The 21,448-nt window shown below is 43.5% G+C and overlaps 1 protein-coding gene across 1 annotated transcript in view; it reads left to right on the top strand.

The window, feature by feature from the left end:
- PEAK1 (pseudopodium enriched atypical kinase 1) overlaps positions 1-21,207 on the top strand; it is a 66,520-nt gene extending 45,313 nt beyond the window's left edge. The window contains exon 4 of the mRNA XM_068991586.1: positions 20,050-21,207. Coding sequence (XP_068847687.1) covers positions 20,050-21,207 — 1,158 coding nt within the window. The remainder of the gene's footprint in view (positions 1-20,049) is intronic.
- Positions 21,208-21,448: the final 241 nt, after the last annotated feature.

Here is a 21,448-nt window from a genome sequence, read left to right as displayed (position 1 = left end):
GATTTATGGGGACAGACTTACAACACAGTATACTGAATGCTAAGGTAGAAGTTAACAGAATTCTGTGGGAGCTTAGAAGGACCTTAACCCAGACTCTTGATGCTAAAAAATTCTTCTTAAAGTAGATAATACTTGAGTGGGATTGTTTGCAAAGACTTCCTGTACAAATGAGGTCTATTATGTGCCTTTCACCCTCTATGTTTCTGTCTTTATTCCCTAGCAAGTAAGAGACCCTTGTCTATCTCTGCTTTCTAACTCCTCTGCTTCTGAGCGAAATGTTTTTATAGAGGAAGGTAATCAATATTTGTTGATGTACAAGGAACTTTTTCGTGTTACATAATTTAATCTTCACATCAAGTTCATGGGGTTAAGATCTATGTATCCATTTGACAGGTGAGAATAAAGCTTAGGGTCACACAGCTAGCAATTAGTAAAGCTAGGATTTAAACAGGTCTCTCTGGCCCCATAGCCTACGCTTTTCCTGTTATGTCATATCAATTTCTTAAATGTGTATCACCCGTTCCAGACAGCTCGCTTATTTAAGAAGGCTAAAACTCTTAGCATCAAGAATTCTTGAGCAATTGCATTCACTGTAACAGTAAGCCATAGGCTTCATCAGTATAATAACTGAAGCATGGACTTTGAAATCCCAAAGATCTAGATCAAATCCTAACTCTTCCACTTAGCTCTGTCACAAGTTACTCCTCTGAGTGTCAGTTTCCTCAGCTTTAGAAAGGAATAATAATCGTACCCATCTTATGGGGCCGTTTGGCTGCAAGAAAACAAAATACCTAGTGATTGGTATTCACTTCTTTCACTATCCCTTAGCTTCTTCCCTATATTGCTAGTGAAAGTGAAGTCGCTCAGTCGTGTTCGACTCTTTGTGACTCCATGTACTGTAGCCTGTCAGGCTCCTCCATCCATGGGATTTTCCAGGCAAGAGTTGCTGGAGTGGATTGCCATTTCCTTCTCCAGGGGATCTTCCTGACCTAGGAATCAAACCCAGGTCTCCCGCATTGCAGGCAGACGCTTTACCGTCTGAGCCCCCAGGACAGCAACAATCTTTTGAGCCTCAGTTTCCTCCTCTTTCAGATGTTTACAACAATGATGACCAATCTACTTTGTGGGATTGAGATTAGGATCAAGTGAGATAATGCATGTGAAAGAGTTTCTAAAAGCATAAATCTCTATGTAAATGTAACGTTGGTTCACCCTTTGCATAGTCCCTTTTTCCAGATTCTATTCACTGGTTCAAAACTAATTAACATACCTAAATGACTTGTACATGTTAATTTGGCTAGATAGACCAGATGGCATCTTAGTAAATTAATGGAGAAGGTAAACGATTGGCCTTACCCATCTTTCAAGACAGAACATATATTTGGACCAGACCTTCAGCTGACTGCTCTCTGCATTTGCAGCACCTAAGCCACTTCACTCTCTGGTGGTACTCAGAGTGACCTTGTGCCCAGCCCACACTTCTTAAACTGAGGGATAAACTGCAGAGAGAGAATCTAAATTCAAGTTAATACATTACTGTTGAGTCAAAAAAGGCATGTTGAGATTCTGTGTAGTGTTCAAGAGCCATTACACTAGTTGGAGTTATGGGACCTCATCTGTCTCGGGCCTGTATTACTACAGGATCGCCAGTGCAGGATGAATGCCTATTTCAGAAAGGAACATTGAACTATCTGTTCTTTCAAAACAACTGAGAAGTAGGGCTTGACTAACTTTATGTATTATTGCTGTGCAATCTTGTCTCTTTCCCAAATCAATGGCCTGCTATTGATTTCTTTGCTTGTAATGATGCAAAAGCAATCTCCAAAGAACAGGTGGCAAGTGGTTATATACTGAGAGTTGTTGGCAGGTTTGGGAAAGGATGTTTTACACTAAATGGTGAATATAAATGTCTATTTGAAGACCCTCTAGGCATTTCTAGAAGTACCCAGTTGATAGTACAACCTTAAAGGAATAAGCTACTAGGATACTGTGAGCCCTACCTTTGCAGAAATAAACAAAAAAGATTAGCGGTTGGCTCATCAACTTTTTACTGTTTGTCTTCTTAAAATTATCCCTTTCCATACTAATGAAATTAGAGTGACCAGGCAGGTATAACTCTCTCTCTCTTTTTTAATTGATGTATAGTTGATTTACAATGTGTTAATTCCTGCTATACAGCAAGATGACTCAGTTATACATATGTATACATTTTTTAATATTGTTTTCTGCTGTGGTTTATCCCAGGATGTTGAATATAGTTCCCTGTGCTATATAGTAGGACCTTGTTGTCCATCCATTCCATATGTAATACTTTGCATCTACTAACCCCAAACTCCCAGTCTGTCCCTCCCCCACTCCACCCCTATACACCACCCCCCCACAACTGCAAGTCTGTTCTCTATGTCTGTTAAAGAGACTAAAAGGTCTTTTAAAATGTTACAAAAGGAAGTTGGTGCTGGAATTTAATAATTTGAAAGTCAAAGGATACTGCTCCTTAAATACCACTGCTCCTTAAATACCAAATCCACTGTGGTGACAGAGTATTAAGATTTTAACTTTGGGTGTTGTCTTAGTTTGCTCAGGCTGCCATAACAAAATATTAAGAATGAATGACTTAACCAACATAAATTTATTTTCTCACAGTTGTGAATGCCGGAAAGTCCAAGATCAAGATTCCAACTGATTTAGTTTCTAGTGAGGGCTCTCTTTCTGCCTTGCAGATGGCTGCCTTCTTTCCAACTCCTCACATGGCTCAGGGGATTGGAGCTCTTTAGTGTCCCTTCTTGTGTGTGCTAAGTCGCTTCAGTCATGTCCAACTCTGACCCTGTGGACTGTAGCCGACCAGGCTCCTTTGTCCATGGGACTCTCCTGCTGTGTCCTCCTCCAAGGGATCTTCCTGACCAGGGATCGAACCCACATCTCTTATCTCTCCTGCATTGGTAGACAGGTTCTTTACCACTAGGGCCACCCGTGTCTCTTCTTATAAGGACACTAATGCATATCAAGGCCCCACCCTTTTACTCTCAGTTAACCCTAATTACCTCTTTACAGGTCCTATCTCCAAATACAGTTAACACTGGAGGTAAAACATCAACATATGAATTTGAAGGTTCTTGATTCAGTCTATAGCATTCTGCCCCTGACCCCCCAAAAAATTCATGTTCTTATCACATGCAAAATATGTTCAATCCATCCTAACAGCCCCGTAGGTAACTCATTCTAGCATCAACTCTAAAGTCCAAAGTCTCATCTAAATATCATAGAAATCAGATACGTGTAAAACTCAAGGTCTGATAAATCCTGAGGCAAATTGCCTCCCCAACTATAAACCTATGAAACTAGTCAAGTTATATGCTCCCAGAATACAGTGGTGGGCAAGCATGGGATAGACTGTCCCATTCTAAAAGGGAGAAATCAGAAGGAAGGAGGGGATGATGGGTTCCAGCAAGTCTAAAATCTTGCAAGACAAATTCCATTAGATATTAAGGCTCCAGAACAATCCTCTTGGACTCCGTACTCTGTCTTTCAGGCCCACTGAGGTGACAGAATCACCCGTGTCTCTGCTGGGGACCCTGGTCCTTTGGGTCTTTGTAAGGACCCACCCACATGACTGCCAGGGCAGCCTACCCCTGAGGCACTGGGCAGGTTCGTCCTGGCCTTCCCAATCTGGAGAGGCAGCCCGGCCCTTCAAAACCAAGCAGGAACCAGCCTTGCTTCTGGGCCTGCGGTGGGAGTAGCAGCCCTGTGGTGATCCCTGCAACACCTTTTCAGGGTCATTCTTCCTTCTCCTTAAAGAACAGTGCATGCTCACAGCTAAGTAGCTCTATGATCCACTCCTGGAGAATCCATTAGCCCTCCTTCATTCCACCCAGCTTTCTCTGTCCCTTTAGTTCAAACTGACAGTACTTTGCCGGTGTAACCCCATCTCTATTTCTGGCTTCTGCTGAGATGGCTGATTAAGTCCACGAGTCACAGTCTGTCTCCTTATCACATGGCTGTTCTGCTACACCCTTAACATTCTCTTTAGAACAAGTTTTCTCATTTTTTGTGGTGTGGGTAGGCTGTGAGTTTTCTAAATCTTCAAGTTCTGGTTCCTTGTTGCTTAACAGTTCCTTCCTCAACTCCTTCTCCCTCTGCTCTTCACTATCAGCAGTCAAAAGACAGCAAGTTGTTCCTTTAATACTTTGTCTCCCAGCTAAATAGTCAGTTTCATTGCTCACAAGTTCTGCCTTAACAAAATGCTGGAACAGAGTTTAGCCAAGTTCTTTGCCATTTTTTAAGAAATCTCACCTTTTTTCCTAGTTTCTAATAAATGTTCCTCATTTCTGAGACCTCACCAGAATCGCCCTTAATGTCCATATCTCTAGCAACAGTCTGTTCATACATTTCTAGGCTTTTTCTATCATGGCTTTTAAAACTCTTTCAGCTTCTACCCAATTCCAAAGCCACTTCTTTCTGCGTTTTGGGGTACTACTTACAGCAGTACCCTACTTCTCAGCAACAAAATCTTAGTCTGCTCGGGCCGCCATAATAAAATACCATAGACTGGATGTATTTTCTCCTAGGTTGGGAGATTGGAAAGGAAGACTGTCTTCCTGGCGTGTTGCTGGGCCCTTCTGTCTGCACTTGGGAGGGTGGGGGAGGGAGTATGTCACATTGGCTGTTGGGGCTTTACTATGTGAGTCTTAAGAAGACACAGTTCAGTTTATAGCTTTATTCTGTTTTTCATTCAGTGTGACTATCTTTATGATTTTCCTTGGTCTTAAACTAAAAGACATCACAACATCGAATAAAGGAAAACAGTCAGCTAATGTGAGTCCAGATTCTCTATCCGTCATTGTGTATACCCAAGCAAGTCATATAACCTTTCTTGATTTTCACTGCCCTGCCTACCTCATGAGATTGTTATAGGTATATGTGTTTATGTAATGAAACTGTTTTTGTAAATTATGAAGTTATATGAAATATAATAATGCGTTAGTGTTGTTAACAATAATGGAAAATTATTTCTCAACATTCTTTTGGTCATTCATTATTATTCTTCATTAATATTAGGCACTACTACTACTACTAAGTCGCTTCAGTCGTGTCCGACTCTGTGTGACCCCATAGATGGCAGCCCACCAGGCTCCGCCGTCCCTGGGATTCTCCAGGCAAGAACACTGGAGTGGGTTGCCATTTCCTTCTCCAATGCATAAAAGTGAAAAGTCAAAGTGAAGTCGCTCAGTCGTCTCCGACTCTTAGCGATCCCATGGACTGCAGCCCACCAGGCTCCTCCATCCATGGGATTTTCCAGGCAAGAGTACTGGAGTGGGGTGCCATTGCCTTCTCCTAGCCTGAGCATATTTTAATAGGCTCTGCACTTAGATATTTTCTTTCTCATTCCTTCAAAGTCATAAACATCTTTCCTTAAAATTATGAGAAAAAGCTACTAAGTGTAACAATCCTTCAGAATTTTAGTATTGCCAAAAATTGGAAACAAACCAAGTGCCTGATATTAAGGAAACAATGTAATAAATTATGGTGTATTAGCCCAATGGAATGTTTTCAGCTATTAAAAATGTTATTATAAAGATTATTTAAAATCATGGAAAACATTTTTTTACATTGATTAAGTGTCACATTAAAATAGCAGAATACCAAATACTGTAACCATAACTTAAAAAAAGAATTGACCTACAAAATGGTAATATACAAATGATTTCTGTGTTAGAGTAGTAATGATTATGGACAGTTTTTATTTTGTTTAAAAAATGATGTCATAATGTCTCTTCAGTGAAAAAACTAAGGAATTGAAGATTATGGATTATTTGATAGTGAGCTTCTTGAAGTCACAGGTGTCCTTACTTATTATCTCTGTAGTCCCATCCTCTGAACACAAATTATAACTAACTCCTGCTTCATGCTACCCAACTTTGCACTCATTAGTTCCTCTCTTTGGACTGCTCTTCTGGGAAGAGCATTGTCTGTACAGGTAACCTATTTCAGAACCACCTGTGGGATCCTCATTAAAAATGTGCTTACTTTGATCCCATCTCACACCTACAGAATCAGCATTTCTGGAAGTGAGGCCTGGGCAGCTACACTGTTAGCAAGCACCTTCAGGTGGTCCCTCCACAAAATTTCAGGACTGTTGATACAGCGGTTAAGAATTTAGATTGTTGTCAGAAAGACTTGTGTTTAAATTTGTACTTTGGCTATTTTATGAGCTGTGTTACCTTGGCCCAGTTACTTGCCTTTTCTAAGCCCATTGTCTTTACTTGTAAAATGGAGAAAATACTGCATTCTCCCTAAAGCCATTGTGAAAAATCACAAGAGTCAGTTGTACCTGGAGATGTATATAGTACTCAGAGCATCATTTGACACAAAGTAAGCTTTCAGTAAATGGTAGCTACTCATTCCACCACTCCCTTCTCATGTACCTAGAAAACTCCCCATTCAATCATGTCCTTCTCTTTGCCACCCCATTGACTGTAACTCACCAGGCTCCTCTGTCCATGGAATTCTCCAGGCAAGAATACTGGAGTGGGTAGCCATTCCTTTCCCCAGGGGATCTTCCCGACCCAGGGATCGAACCTGTATCTCCTACATTGCAGACAGACTCTTTACCATCTGAGCCACTGGGGAAGCCCAGAAAACTCCTATATTTTCTTAAAGAACCCAGCTCTGTGAATTTTTTTCTCTGATCTTCTGAGAATATGTTGATGGCTCCTCTCTGCATACCCACTCTATACACAGTGGATTTCTCTACCACTGTTCTGTCATGCTACAGTTCTACAGTACTGTGCTGCGCTATGCTAAGTCCCTTCAGGCATATCTCTTTGCAACCCTATGGTTCCTCTGTCCATGGGATTCTCCAGGCAAGAATACTGGACTGGGTTGCTGTGCCCTCCTCCAGGGGATCTTCCCTACCCAGGGATTGAACCTGCATCTCTTATGTTGCCTGCATTTGCAGGTAGGTTCTTTGCCGCTCGTGCCACCTGAGAAGCCCATTCGATACTACCATTACCCAATTAAAGTAACATGCCTCCCCTCCCCACTGGTATACTTGAGCTTCCTTGCGGCAGGGAACATGGCTTGCGAATCCACATATCTTTATTATATTATTAATCTAATATCCTTAGCATTAGACAGCATTATATACTAATATAATGTTGCATACATAGTGGGCATTCAATAAATATTTCTTGACCTTTTGGCAAACATTGACTGTATAAAACATTGTAATATCTGCATGTGTTTACAGAAATACATATGAATAAGGCAAAAGCCTTGCCCTCAAAGAGCATGTATTCCAGTGGGAAAGACAAAGGCATAAGTAACTGTTAAATAAGACATTATAGTAAAGGTTAAGAGTGGTGTGAAGATGTAAAGATAAAGATTAATAAATGAAAGAAGTCATTTTAACATTGTTAAATCTCAGGGCCAATAAAAAAAAGGGCCTCTAGGGTCTACTTCACATTATTCTTAGGGTTAAATACAGTATATGGAGAGAATAGTGGAAAATGGAGCTGGGAAGATTTGGTACCAAATTTAGAGGCTTAGATTGATGAGCTTAAGAGGTTAGCCTTTATTTTGTGTTTTGTGGGAAACCATTAAGGATTTTTAAACAGAGAGATAACATAAGATTAATGATTTTAGAGATGAATGGTTTTAAAAATAAACTGTGGTGGAAAAGTTCAGAAGCATTGGAAGCAGGGGAGCCAGTCATTATGCTACTGCAACAGTCCAGGCAAGTGATGATGAGATCTTGCAATAAGGCCATCCAAAAAAGAGACAGGTGGTGAAGGAGCCAAGGCAGGCAGTTGGCCATCTCTGGTGAGTGCCTGGTAGGATGGTGTAGGATGAGGGCACTGATGCTAAGATTTCACGAAGGAGCAACCCCAGGAGGATGCTGATGCCGTTAACTGAAATATGAATCAGAAAAGCCAGAAAGATGAGCTCTCTGTGAGTCCCTGCCCCTGGGACAGCCAGGTCAAGAGAAAATGTGTAGCCAGATAAAAATGTGAGTTTGGTACTCAGAAGAGAGGTCAAGGTTACCTAGTGCTCTCATCAACTTGATTTAGTTCAAACCGGGAAAGTATGAGATTGTAGTGGTAGAGTCTGCATATTGGGAAAAGGCCCACACAGCTAAGTGACCTAGAGCAGGAGAATTTGAAAGGGATATAGCAAAGGACAAGAACCCACAGATCAGAGTTGAAGATTCAGGAAAGTTTGAGCAATATAAGGAGAAGGCAGGAGCTGAATCTTTGGTAAACCTCAAAAGAAAAAAAAAATACAGTCTTGGTAGCAGTGGAAGTGGATATCAAATGCAGTGAGTTAGGGAAGTGTGGAACAGGGAGGCTCAGGAGACAGTGAGCACAGTGCATTTTTAAGAGCTTTTGTGAAGAAAACACCACATTGATTCCTAGACAGTATTTAACCTTCAGCTCCTGTTTGTGTCATTCATGTCTCCTTTTATCCCCTCATCACCATTTGGTGAGCCACCATGCAGTAGATTGGACCGTCTGTCTCTGTGGCTGCATGTTGGCTGGCCTCCAGCCCTTAACTTCCCTGTTCTAAATAAAATCCACTTTACTTTTGCCACCTTTCAAAGAATCTGGGTAGCCACTGAACAAACACGTAATCTTCAAAGTACACTCATCAACTTTCAAAGGGCAGGCCTTCATCGTTCCAAACAGGAAGAACCTGAGAACAGAGAGGAACAACTACTTTTATATATCGTCATCAACTTTTATGGCAGGCTGCCTCTTCATTCCTACATGGAACTTGTCCTATTAGATCATACCTGAGTCAGTGGATTGGCCCTGCTGTTCCTCCGTGTTATCCTTGAGTGGACAAATGACAGCTTTTTGCCTAGAAGCAGGGTGGACAGTTGGTAAAATTATGGCTCAGTGTCCATAGGACATTCTTTTTTCACTGTTGTTATCAGATCATTTTATAATAAATGCTGCTATGTGAGACCACGTGAGAAATTGATGAAATTACTTTGAGAAAGGCAATGAAAATCTTTTGTAAGCAAAAGTATACATTTCTGACTTATTTTTCCAGCACTTCCAACTCTGTAGTAGTAGGTATCTTCTTTTTTTTAAAGTAGTCCTGGTCTTTGTTCTCACAGAGAGAGCGCAGAAAGCTCAGTGAAGGTTTTCACTTCCCTATTACAGCAGTGGAGCAGCTTCTTTTCTTCCAGCTATGCCAAGAATCTTGTTAAAAGCTTGTAATAAAGTAGAAGTGAACTGTGGAGACCAACATCTTTTATTGCATTTTGACTCTGGAGTCTCCATTGATCTCATTGGGGTGGTTGCTGAGAAAGCAAGACAGTAAATGAAAAAGCATTAATAGGAATAACGGGGATTGGTAGGAATTTACAACTAGTTCAGACTATAGGATCAGGCAGTTAATTGCTGGCTTAGTGACAAGGAACCAACTATAGAGAGGAAACCATTTTCATTTTCATAAGTGTTAATGTTAGTCACTCAGTCGTGCCCGATTCTTCACGACCCCATGGACTGCAGCCCACCAGGCTCCTCTGTCCATGAGATTTTCCAGGCAAGCATACTTGAGTGGGTTGCCATTTCCTCCTCCAAGGTATCTTCCCACCCCAGGGACTGAACCCGGGTCTCCTGCACTGCAGGCAGATTCTTTACCGAGTGAGCTACAAGGGAAGCCCAATTTTTATTTTCATAAAATAAGCCCATTATTTCATTTTCATATTGCAACACAAATGTGCCCAACGTTGGACCTTCCCAGAAAATGACTGATCAGCAGCCAGCTCTACAGACTCATAGCCACCCCAGGTCAGTGTCCACTATATTTCACTGCTGAATGCATACAGAAGTGCCTTAAAGTCTCTACTGGAAATTGGTTTCAAAAGGAGAGATTTGGGGGTACTCATGTAAACCAAGAATCAAAATGAACTGTCTAGTGGGAAAAGAGCCACAGCTTTAATTAATGAAGTGAGAGGACACAGCTGAGAATTATAAATTGGGATTCAAATTAATAGAATTCCTAATCTGGGTCCTCAGCAGGTTGTTCAACTGGTTTGTGCCTCAGTTTCTCCAGTGTGATCATCCTGGGTGTCACCTGGTCAGCCTAAATTACTGGTCTCAGGAACACACAAGAATTTCTTTTGCTTCATATGCTGAGTGGGAGCATAAAAAGAATTCAGTGAGTACAAATCACAAGTGAAATAGTGAAATACTATACAGTTGCCTTCTTGAATTTCTTTTCTAGACTCCAAAATATTGGGGAGGCGGGGTGGGCATGTGAACATTTTTACAGCAAGTCAAGCTGTAAAATACCTGGCCTACCTGACAGGTCTCATAGCAGATTTCTACAGCATGGAGTTCTGATTCCTGGGGGCCCAGACAGTATTTATATAGTAAACACTTAATCCATTTTGAATATGATTGTAACAGCATTGAGCATGTATGGTCTTAGCTCTGTAGCAGCAAGTAAGGCCGTACTCCTTCTGGACAGATCAAAGAATTGAGATCTATCAGTGATCAGTCTGTATTCTCAGAGTGAGGTCATACCAAATAATGAATATCAATTTAGAATTTGCAGCTTTTCATTCTTCGCCCTTTCCCATATGCTGTTGTGCTTTGGGGTAATGTGACAGAAGAGCACAGATGGTATAGTGTGTGTGCAGTCGTCAGCATGTATCATTTTTGTCCCTCTGCCATTCATTCCCCACAACATCGTCTCACTTAAGGTTCACTGAGGTCCTGTAAAGTGCGCAGAGCAAGCTGGAAATGGGAATCCCTGCTGATAAAGTGGAAGTCGGCTGAAGGCACACTAGGCCAACTGGGCCCATAATTGAAAAATAAAAGCTAATGTAGAATATTTTTGAAGAGTCTTGTATTTTATACATATCGCTTCCTTTGGAGAAAAGAGAAAATTGAACGGAATGACAAAGAGCAGTGTTGTTTTGTGTGGGTTTGTACAGCACAAAACCCCTGAGCCTCCAGGGCAGCCTGGACTCAGCAGACAGCCCCCATTGTTCAGATATGACTCATTTGTGTAGTCAGGTCATGAGCATTTATTACCCAGATTTGTCTGCCCTTGCCCCCTCCCCATCAGCTTGCCAGCTTCCATCTGTTTCATAAGAGCTAATCATATATTCTAGCTGTTCTGAGTAAATAAGCCTTATGGCTACATGAGGTCAGATGTCACCGTTCTCAGTATTTGTGTAGCCACACTGAGCGTGCACTAGGTGCCTGGCTCTGTGCTGGGCCCTCAAGATAAAAATATCTGCTCTTAAGACAGACAAACAATGTGACAGCTGTAATAATAGAGACATGTACATGAGGGGCAGCTAAACACAGAAAGGAGATTCAGGCATTTAGCACTTTCTGTCTTTGACACACATGACACATGTGAGGACTTTAAAGAAAGAAATAGGTGGACATCCCTCAGGCAGATGAGGGGAGAAGAGGCGCCTCAATCAGAGAGAGCCCTGGAGGGTAGGACTAGGGTGCTGGCTGCAGGGAGTTCAGTGTGGCAAAACTAGGAGACGGGGGAGAAATAAGCCTCGCAAGGGAAGCCAGGCCAGGACTTTATCCTCTGGAGATAATGGGGAACCCTTAGGAAGTTTATTTGATTTTTTTTTGAAAGATGGCTCTTGTGGCTACGTAAATGGTATATTTGAGGGAAATTACATGGGAGTCGAGGAGACCAGTTGGAAATCTTTGGTAGCAGACCAGCAAGTGATAATGGTAGCCATCGAGATGGAGAAAAGAGGAGAATTTGAAAGCATATGGGAACAAAATCAGTCAAAGCTGGTGATTAACGAGATGCAGGAAATGAGGATGGAGGAGAAACCCAGAGTGAACTTGATAACTCATCTAGATGCTGGGACAGATAACAGGGCCATTCACCAAAAGTGGGCATACTAGAACAGGAAATTCAGTGGGGAAAAGTTCGGGTTTGGTTATGTTGACTTTAAGGCATCTGTCTATAGGATGGGACATATATGGAGAGAAATCAAGTAGGCCTTTGTATAGGTAAGTCCGAAGCTCAAAGATAAGTTTGGATCGCAAATATAGATGTGGAAGTCAGCAGTATATCATGATGGTTGAAGCCATGAGCTTCCTGAAGGGAGAGTGTCAATGAGAAAAGAGAGCAGACCCCTCAAACACCAGCATTTCAGGGAGCCTTTGGGAGGAAGGGTCGAGTAAGTAAGAACTGATAATACCACTCCCCATTCAACAACTGATTTATTCCACAGCCATCCAGTTTTGCCAAATGTCCACCATCCCCCCTCCCCATCTTCCTACTTCATTGCCTTAAACTGAGTCAGTACTGAAAGGGTGGAAAGTGTACACCTTCATTACAGTTCCCGGGCATCGTGGGCATTCTGACAGTGTCAGTAGCATTAGACACATAACCTTGTCTTCTCTGTCCCAGCTGCTTTTAGTGAGGCTTTATAGTCAAAGCCCCACACAGTCTACTGTTTTAAAGTTAGCTATCTAGCTAGATTAAGATTATTGTAGCAAACAGAAATGCTCTATAAAGGCAAGTTTGCCTCAACGGTATGCAGAGTAGTTGCCAGGAGCGACACAGAAAATGAGCTCCTGCGTTGAAGTGAATGTTTGGAATTAAACTTCCCAGGTTGTGTGTGGGGAATCCATTGTCAGCCCTGTTTCCCCACTAAGATCAGGCTTGTGTGAGGGTTATGGGCTTTGACTCAGGTCTCAGAAGGTCTCAGAAGAGATTAACTTGGCTCTGATTCTGGAAGCATGTTTTCCACTGTATCTGGGGGCTCTGGCCTGGTGCTTCAGGATGCCGTGTTCTCCAGACAGGAAGTCCTTGAGGAGCCGTCATGTACTTTTTTGAATGCTCAATTGATGAGAGTCAGTCTTTCTCCTCTCCTTCTCTGTTCTCCCTCGTCTTGATTAACTCAGACAAGCAGGTAGTTTCCCCCGAGCCTCTTTTTTTGTGACAGTGTATTGTCCACGTTGGTGGGTGTGGACCGTCAGCTGACTGGCTCTCCTTTTTGATGTTCTGGCTTTCTCTGGGAGAAGTAGCTTGTGAGAGGGCAAGGAGGCAAAGGTCCGTGTGCCCAGGATGGGCGTGCCCTCCTGCTTGTGCTCCCCGCGCGAAGCCTTCCCTCTGCATGAACGAGGCATTGCCACTTCCGTGGAACCAAGAACGTGTCTGTAAGGAGACCGATAGCGTGTTCGGAGGTTCGGCCTTCTCCAGCCTGGTTTTTGTTCTCTTGCTGCGGTTTCCATGCAGGTGACTCGTGGATCTTGATGTCGCAGCTCCCTCTAGTGTCACCGTGGCTCGGGCTCTCCGAGGGCTTTTCTTCCCATTCAGAAAATGTACGCGATACAGTCTGCCAAAATCGGCAGCATTTTAAATAGATTTTCCCGTACATAGTGAAAACAAATATGAGATGATTTCTCTCCCATTACGAAAGGGAGTCTTACATGGAGATATGGGACCATTCCAGCTCCAGTTCAGTTCCTATTTCAGAATTTCGTGGAGCCAAGCAGTCCTGTGGAAATCATTCTTCTTGGGGAGTGAAAGCTTGGATTTCAGTTGAAGCCAGCTACCCTCTGTAAGGAAGGAATGTGAATTTCTTTCAAGAAAGGTAAATGAAAATGGGAGGCCAAGAAGCTACTTTGATCTCTGCAGCAGAGAAAATACTGAGTGAGAGAAGAAGGAAAAAACAACAAGCAGCAGGAAGACCCCTCTCCATTTGTTCTGGAAAGAGTGGCTTGTTTTCTGAAATGACTTTTGAACTAGAAATTCATCTCTGAAGCCAAGTCATTTTGAGGTCTTTTTTAAACCAAAGGAGTCAAGTTATTAATATTTGAAAAATGGCTACTTTGTGGTGAATAGAATAATATAACACTCCTACCTAAATTAACATCATCACAGCCTCCATAATAAAGATTTATGAGATAGTCATCATATGAAAAACCCTGTTATGGACATCTCCATAGGTCTGTGTTTTGGTTGTAACTGTTTTCTTAGTTATGAGCTAATTAAAAGCACTAGTATTTTGTTTTCTTCTTTCATACTCCAGTCTTCTCCCTTTTTCCTTTGCCCTTACAACTAGAGTGACCAGTTATTCTTCAGCCTGTCTCCATATTATAAGGTGAAGAGATAAGGAAGTGCCAGCTCCTCAGCGTGGCTCTCTAAGCAGACTGTTTTCCTTCAGAGCATCCAAACTGACTGAACAATTTATCATTTCTTCTTCATAAATCACTTTGAACCTTTATCTCAAGTTGATCTGTGAAGCCAAACATAAATTCTTGTTGTAGTATCCATGTTCTTATCTACTCACAAAACTCTGAGATAGCTTCTAAAATTGTGTGTGGGGGTGTGTGGAGTGTGAATAGATACAGTTAGAATAGAAGTAACAATTAGAATATCTTCTCTGCTTTTAATGGCAAGCCACAAAGTGGCAAGTTTTTTTCTGTGCAACTTGGCACAGTGAAAACTACAGTTTGGCTAAACAGCTCTCTTCCTTAGTCTTAGACTGGCCCATCTTAAATCAGAATATAGTGCTGATCTAGACTTGTTGGTCGGGGCTGACCTGGCATGGAGGTGGGAAACCTTAATGGTCCCTGTTTAGCCACCCTCTGCCAAACCTGTCATCAGAGAGCCTCACTGCTGGAGCATGTAGCTCTCAGACCCCAAAGAAAGATGAAATTTTCTGACTTGCTCTCTGAAAAAATGGGCTGCTGCTGCTACTAAGTTGCTTCAGTGATGTCCGACTCTGTGCGACCCCATAGATGGCAGCCCACCAGGCTCCCCCGTCCCTGGGATTCTCCAGGCAAGAACCCTGGAGTGGGTTGCCATTTCCTTCTCCAATGCATGAAAGTGAAAAGTGAAAGTGAAGTCGTTCAGTTGTGTCCGACTCTTCGTGACCCCATGGACTGCAGCCTACCAGGCTCCTCTGTGCATGGGATTTCCCAAGCAAGAGTACTAGAGTCGGGTGCCATTGCCTTCTCCAGAAAAAATGTGAGGATTCTATAATGCATCAGTTTTTAACATTTACAAGTTGTCATTGTTTTAGTCATTATGAATGTTACATTTATACAGCTTAGTAGTTTACAGGGGTTTCCCTGATGACTCAGACAGTAAAGAATCCACCTGCAATGAGGGAGACCTGGGTTTGATTCTTGGATCAGGAAGATCCCCTGGAGGAGGGCAAGGCAACGCACTCCAGTATTCTTGCCTGGAGAGCCCCATGGACAGAGTAGCCTGGCAGACTACAGTCCATGGGGTCGCAAAGACTCAGACATGACTGAGCGACCAAGCACAGCACAGCACAGCAGCAGTAGTTTACAATTATGCTCTACCTACTTGATCTCATTGGATTCTCACAACTGCCCTGTGAATAGGTCTCAGTGTTCTTCATATTGTCTCCTTTACTTAGAAAGACTGGGACCCAGAGAAATTAAGAGAAATGACCAAGGTTACACAGCTGGTAGCAGGCTAAATGCTAGGCCTTTCAAGTCCTTGGCAAGTTTCCCTTCTATAGGGTGACAGAGTTTAACTACAGTCTCATTCAGCCAAACTCAGTGGTATTTGACTGGCTTTTCAAAGGCTGAGGAGTTGGGACCTTTGAACTTCCATTCTAGTGGGCAGTGTGATACTGAGCAAATTATTCAAACTGGAATGTGTCATGTCCTAGATCTAACTCCCATACAACTAAATGATGACTAGTATAAGGTTTTTAAATACCTAGTGGCATATAAATATGAAATATTGCCAACAGTACAGTATAGAAAGAATTCATGTTGTGATTGATGAGCATCAGGATTATATATTATACTGCCTGTGCTGAGACTTAGAAAGCTTTCCTAAGATAATGCTTTGTGAAAGATATATGTTTGAACTTGAACTCAGCCTGGGGATATCTCTATTTCAAGACCAGAAGTTTGCATAAAGAAGAAATGCCAAAAACTGATGAAGTTCGTGGTAGAAGACAAAGAACCTTTTTTTCACATCTCTCTCATGTGTGCATGTACATCTGCTTGTGTGTGTGTGTGTGTGTGTGTGTGTGTGTCATTGACCACTGTAATAAATATGTATAAATACAATGAAAGAGAGAGGGATATTCCTCTCCTTCAGACTCCTTTGCCACAGCTCCTTTTTTAAAAGCGTCTATTCTGATGGAAATCAGAGCCTGCTGCTTCCCAGAACCGAGCATCCATCAGCATCCTCCTAAGGAAATGTACATTTTTCTTTGTAGATAGAGAAGGCCAGAAAAGCTTTTCCAAATTTGCTCTTCTGTGTCACCACAATAAACGAGCAAATTGTAGCCGCTGCAGAGCACCTGTTGCTGGGAGGCTTTGGTGTCTGTGAGGTGCAGCAGCGTGCTCCCGCCAAGGAGGAAAAGTGGCAAGTTTGTTCTTGGTTCCCAGGGTCCTGGAGGAGCTGTCCGGACCAGGCTGTTACAATCTATGAATAGCGTTGGAGACTCAGCCTTCTGTTGTCAGCTTCTCATATCGTATCATGAGGATAATCCTTTTAGGGGTGATTTTTATTTATTTATTGCTTTTCTAACCCTTTAAGACTAGAAATACAATAGTTGTTTGAGGATGTAGAACTCTTGGCTAATGTTTTTGTTCAAAAAACTCTTCCTTGATCCATAACCACTTAATAACTTTCTTTTTGAGAGGCCTTATTGCTTGAATATTGACCTGTTAAGAGAAAATGTACACACGTCATTTTGAAGCATGGTTGTCTCGATTTATGCTCAGCGGTGTCATCGCTGGGTCATATGGTAGTTCTGATTTTAGTTTTTTAAAGGACTTACCTACTGTTCTCCACAGTGACTGTGTCAGTTTACATTCCCACCAACAGTGCAAGAGGGTTCTCTTTTCTTCACATCCTCTCTAGCATTTATTGTTTGTGTATTTTTAATCTACGCCAGTGTTGAGTGTAGGTAGGGTTGCAGCACTGTTTGCAGTAGCCAGGGCACAGAAACAACCTAAGTGTCCAGTGACGGATGAGTGGATAAAGAAGATGTGCTGCATTTCTACAATGGGATATTACTCAGCCGTAAAAAGGAGCAGAGTTGGGTCATTTGTAGAGATGTGGATGGACCTAGAGTCTGCCATACAGAGTGAAGAAATCAGAAAGAGAAAAACAAATATTCTATATTAACCCATATGTGTGGAATCTAGGAAAATGATATTGTTGTTTAGTCACTAAGTCATGTCCAACTCTTTTGTGACCCCGTTTGCTGTAGCCCACGAGGCTCCTTTATCCATGGGATTTCCCAGACAAGAATACTGGAGTGGATTGCCATTTCTTTCTCCAGGGGATCTTCCTGACCCAGGGATGAAACCCACGTCTCCTGAATTGCAGGTGGATCCTTTATCACTGAGCTGCCTGGGAAACAATAGAAAAATGATACAGATGAAACTATTTTCAGGGCAGGAATAGATAACAGATATAGAAAACAGGCATGTGGTCACGGGTGGGAAAGGGACAGGGGGGACAAACTGGGAGTTAAGGTTGGCATACAATATACATTCAGTCATGTTCGACTGTTTGCAACCCCATGGGCTGTAACCTGCCAGCGTCCTCTGTCCATGGAATTTTCCAGACAAGAATACTGAGTGGGTAGCCATTCCCTTCAGGGGATATTCCCAACCCAGGGATCGAACCTAGGTCTCCTGCATAGCAGGCAGTTTCTTTACTATCTGAGCCATGAGGGAAGTCCAATAATATACACTACTGTGTGTAAAATAAATAACCAGTGGAAAGCTGCTGTAAAGTACAGGGAGCTCAGCTCAGTGCGCTATGATGATCTAGAAGGGTGGGACAGAGGGATTGGGGGGAGGGAGGTCCAAAAGGGAGGGGACATATGTATATATACAGCTGATTCACTTCATTGTACAGCAAAAATTAATATACCATTGTAAAGCAGTTATACTCTAATTTTTTTTTAATGAAATGAACCACCAGTGACTCAAATGGAGGAAAATAGGCAAAGGATATGAAGAAATAGGGATCTTCCCTCATAGCTCAGTTGGTAAAGAATCCGCCTGCAATGTAGGAGACCCCAGTTCAATTCCTAGGTTGGGAAGATCTGCTGATAGGCTACCCACTCCAGTATTCTTAGGCTTCCCTTGTGGCTCAGCTGATAAAGAATCCGCCTGCAATGCAGGAGACCTGGGTTCAATCCCTGGGTTGGGAAGATCCCCTGGAGAAGGGAAAGGCTACCCAATCCAGTGTTCTGGCCTGGAGAATTCCGTGGACTGTATAGTCCATGGGGTCACAAAGAGTCAGACATGACTGAGCGACTTTCACTTCACTTCACTTCATGAAGAAACAGTTAATGGTAACGAAAGGGGGGAAATTACAGTGGACCCTTAAAGATGTGAAGAGGTGCTCGATAACTCATTAAAAATAGTATCTCCAAAGATACTTTTCTTCACTTATCAGATCAGCAGAGATAAAGCTTGGAAACATCATCGGCTGGCAAGAATGGGAAGAGAACAAGCACCCCACCCACCGCCCCACCCCACCCCACCCCCCTGCACCACTGGCTGATGTGTAAACTGACTCAAGTTGATAGAGCCAATTTGGTAACATTTATCAAACATCTAAATACAGATCCCTTTGACTCAGCACTTCCCCTTCTGGAAACTTATCCTACAGGTATCCTCATACACAGCAATATGAGGATGTATAGGGCTTTTCACTGCAACCTTGTCTGTAGCTGGAAAGGCCCTGAATGTCTGCCAGTAGAGAGGGGTAACTGAACTCTGTATGTCCATGCACTGGAATGTATGTCGCTATAAAAAAAACAAACTATTAATAGTATACTATCTATGGAACAGTTTCAAGACATGTTAAGTAATAAAACCTGGGTACAGATTGTTGTTCAAAAAGAAAAAAGAGAGAAAATGTAAAACTTAGACTTCTGCCATTGAAATGCCAGTTTTGCTCCAACTAGATGAGACCAACGATTCTCTCAAACATTCTTCTTTATCCTGCCAGTGACCCATGAGTGCCTGAGTTGTGACCATCACAATGACACTCACTGAAAAGTTAGGAAGACTCATAGTTTACCTGGTCAATTCTATGTCAGTCTCCTGACCAGTGATATAAGGTATTCTGGCCTATGTTATAAGCTATTTATTGAGCTGCTGTGTAAGTCTTGGCTATAAGGCTCCACAGAAAGAAAGCATAAATGAAAAATGCCTTTTTGTTTTTCAGTTTTCTAGATGAGGGGCAAGATAGAGTGGAAGGAGGAAGCTTTAGTGTTGGACAGACTTAGATTTGTAAACTAGTGGCCCTGCGTTTGTGTTTTTTGTTTTTGTTTTTTAAATTCTTAAGTCCTCAGCCTACTTTGGGCTTCCCAGATGGCTCAGCAGTAAAGAATCTGCCTGCAATGCAGGAGACACAGGATTGATCCCTGCGTTGGGAAGGTCCTCTGGAGGATGAAATGGCAACCCACTCCAGTACTCTTGCCTGGAGAATTCCACAGACAGAGGAGCCTGGCGGGCTACAGTCCAGGGGGTCACACAGAGTTGGATATAACTGAGCACCTGGCCATGCACACACACACAGCCTATTTAAAGAGCTGGTGTAAGGACTAGAGGGCTCCCCTGTTGGCGCAGCGCTAAAGAGGCCACCTGCAATGCAGCAGCCGCAGGAGAGGCAAGTTTGATCCCTGGGTGGGGAAGATTCCCTGGAGGAGGGCATGGCAACCCACTCCAGTATTCTTTCCTGGAGAATCCCATGAACAGAGGAGCCTGGCGGGCTACAGTCCATAGGGTCGCAAAGATTCGGACACAACTGAAGCAACTTAGCACACACACACACATAAGGACTAGAGGTAATACACATTATGGATTAAGCATGAAGATACTGTTTCTTGAAACTCAACACAGGGTCCCCAAAACCCTTTCTGGAAAACTCAACTCTAATGCTGTATCTTCACTGCAACGCTATTGCTGTCGCTACTCCAGACTCCTACCAGTCACCTTGTAGTTAACCCCTCTTTACGAATCATGAGCCTTGTTATGATAGTGTGCATTTTAAATTATGTTCTTTGCTTTCTTCCTTCAGATCTGTAAGAGCAAAGCTAAAGAATCACAGCAATATTATCACAGCTTGGCTATCCGGCAGAGTCTGGCTGTCCACTTTAACATCCAGCAGGACTGCGGTCACTTCCTTGCTGAAGTTCCTAAGCGCCTGCTTCCCTGGGAGGATCCTGATGCCCCCGAAGAGGAAGAGGATGACATGGAAGCAACAGAAGAGGTGAAAGAAGCTGATGGGAAGGGCCCAGACCTGGGCTCCGAAGCAGAGTCATCCCACAAAGAAAGCCAGGCAGTCGTCAGCAGGAAGCAGAGAAGCCACGTTGTGGTCATCACCAGAGAGGTTCCCTGTCTCACAGTGGCCGACTTTGTGCGAGACTCCCTGGCGCAGCATGGGAAAAGCCCGGATGCGTACGAGAGGCAAGTGTGTCTGCTGCTTCTGCAGCTGTGCTCGGGCCTGGAGCACCTCAAACCCTACCATGTCACCCACTGCGATCTGCGTCTGGAGAACCTGCTGCTCGTCCACTACCAGCCTGGGGGGCCCACCCAGGGCCTGGGGCCTGCAGAGCCCAGCCCCACCCCGTCCTGTCCCACGAGGCTCATCGTCAGCAACTTCTCCCAGGCCAAGCAGAAGAGCCATTTGGTAGATCCTGAGATCCTCCGGGACCAGTCCCGCCTTGCCCCGGAGATCATCACGGCCACGCAATATAAAAAGTGCGACGAGTTCCAGACAGGCATCCTCATCTATGAAATGCTGCACCTGCCCAACCCCTTCGATGAGAACCCAGAGCTGAAGGAGAAGGAGTACACTCGGGCCGACCTGCCCCGCATCCCGCTCCGCTCCCCCTATTCCCGGGGCCTGCAGCAGCTGGCCAGCTGCCTCCTAAATCCCAACCCTTCTGAGCGGATCCTCATTTCAGATGCCAAAGGCATCCTCCAGTGTCTGCTCTGGGGCCCCCGGGACGATCTCTTCCAGACTTTCACCGCCTCCCCCAGCCCTGCTCACAGGAACACCCTGCTCCAGAACTGGCTGGACATCAAGCGCACACTGCTCATGATCAAGTTTGCCGAGAAGTCCCTGGACCGGGAGGGTGGCATCAGCCTGGAGGACTGGCTTTGTGCTCAGTATCTGGCTTTTGCCACTCCAGACTCTCTCAGCTGTGTTGTGAAAATCCTGCAGCCCCGTTAATATGTCCCAGTCACTGGTCTTACTTCATGTGTCACCTTCTTCAAGTTGCCCACACACTTCCCCCTCCTGGTATTCATACAGAATTCAAGGAAAGAAGAGAGACAAGCCTTCCCTCCCCATCCAAGTCCAGTGAGACGCTGAGTCCATCTTAACATTAGGGAAAGTCAGCCGCACATATGTGCAGCTGCCGTTCATGGGAACACCTTCCGCCCTAACTGTCCCCAAGTGCAGGAAATATGAA

Source organism: Capricornis sumatraensis, chromosome 19 (assembly GCF_032405125.1).
Source record: "Capricornis sumatraensis isolate serow.1 chromosome 19, serow.2, whole genome shotgun sequence".
Taxonomy (NCBI): domain Eukaryota; kingdom Metazoa; phylum Chordata; class Mammalia; order Artiodactyla; family Bovidae; genus Capricornis; species Capricornis sumatraensis.
This window is presented reverse-complemented; position numbering and strand designations above follow the sequence as displayed.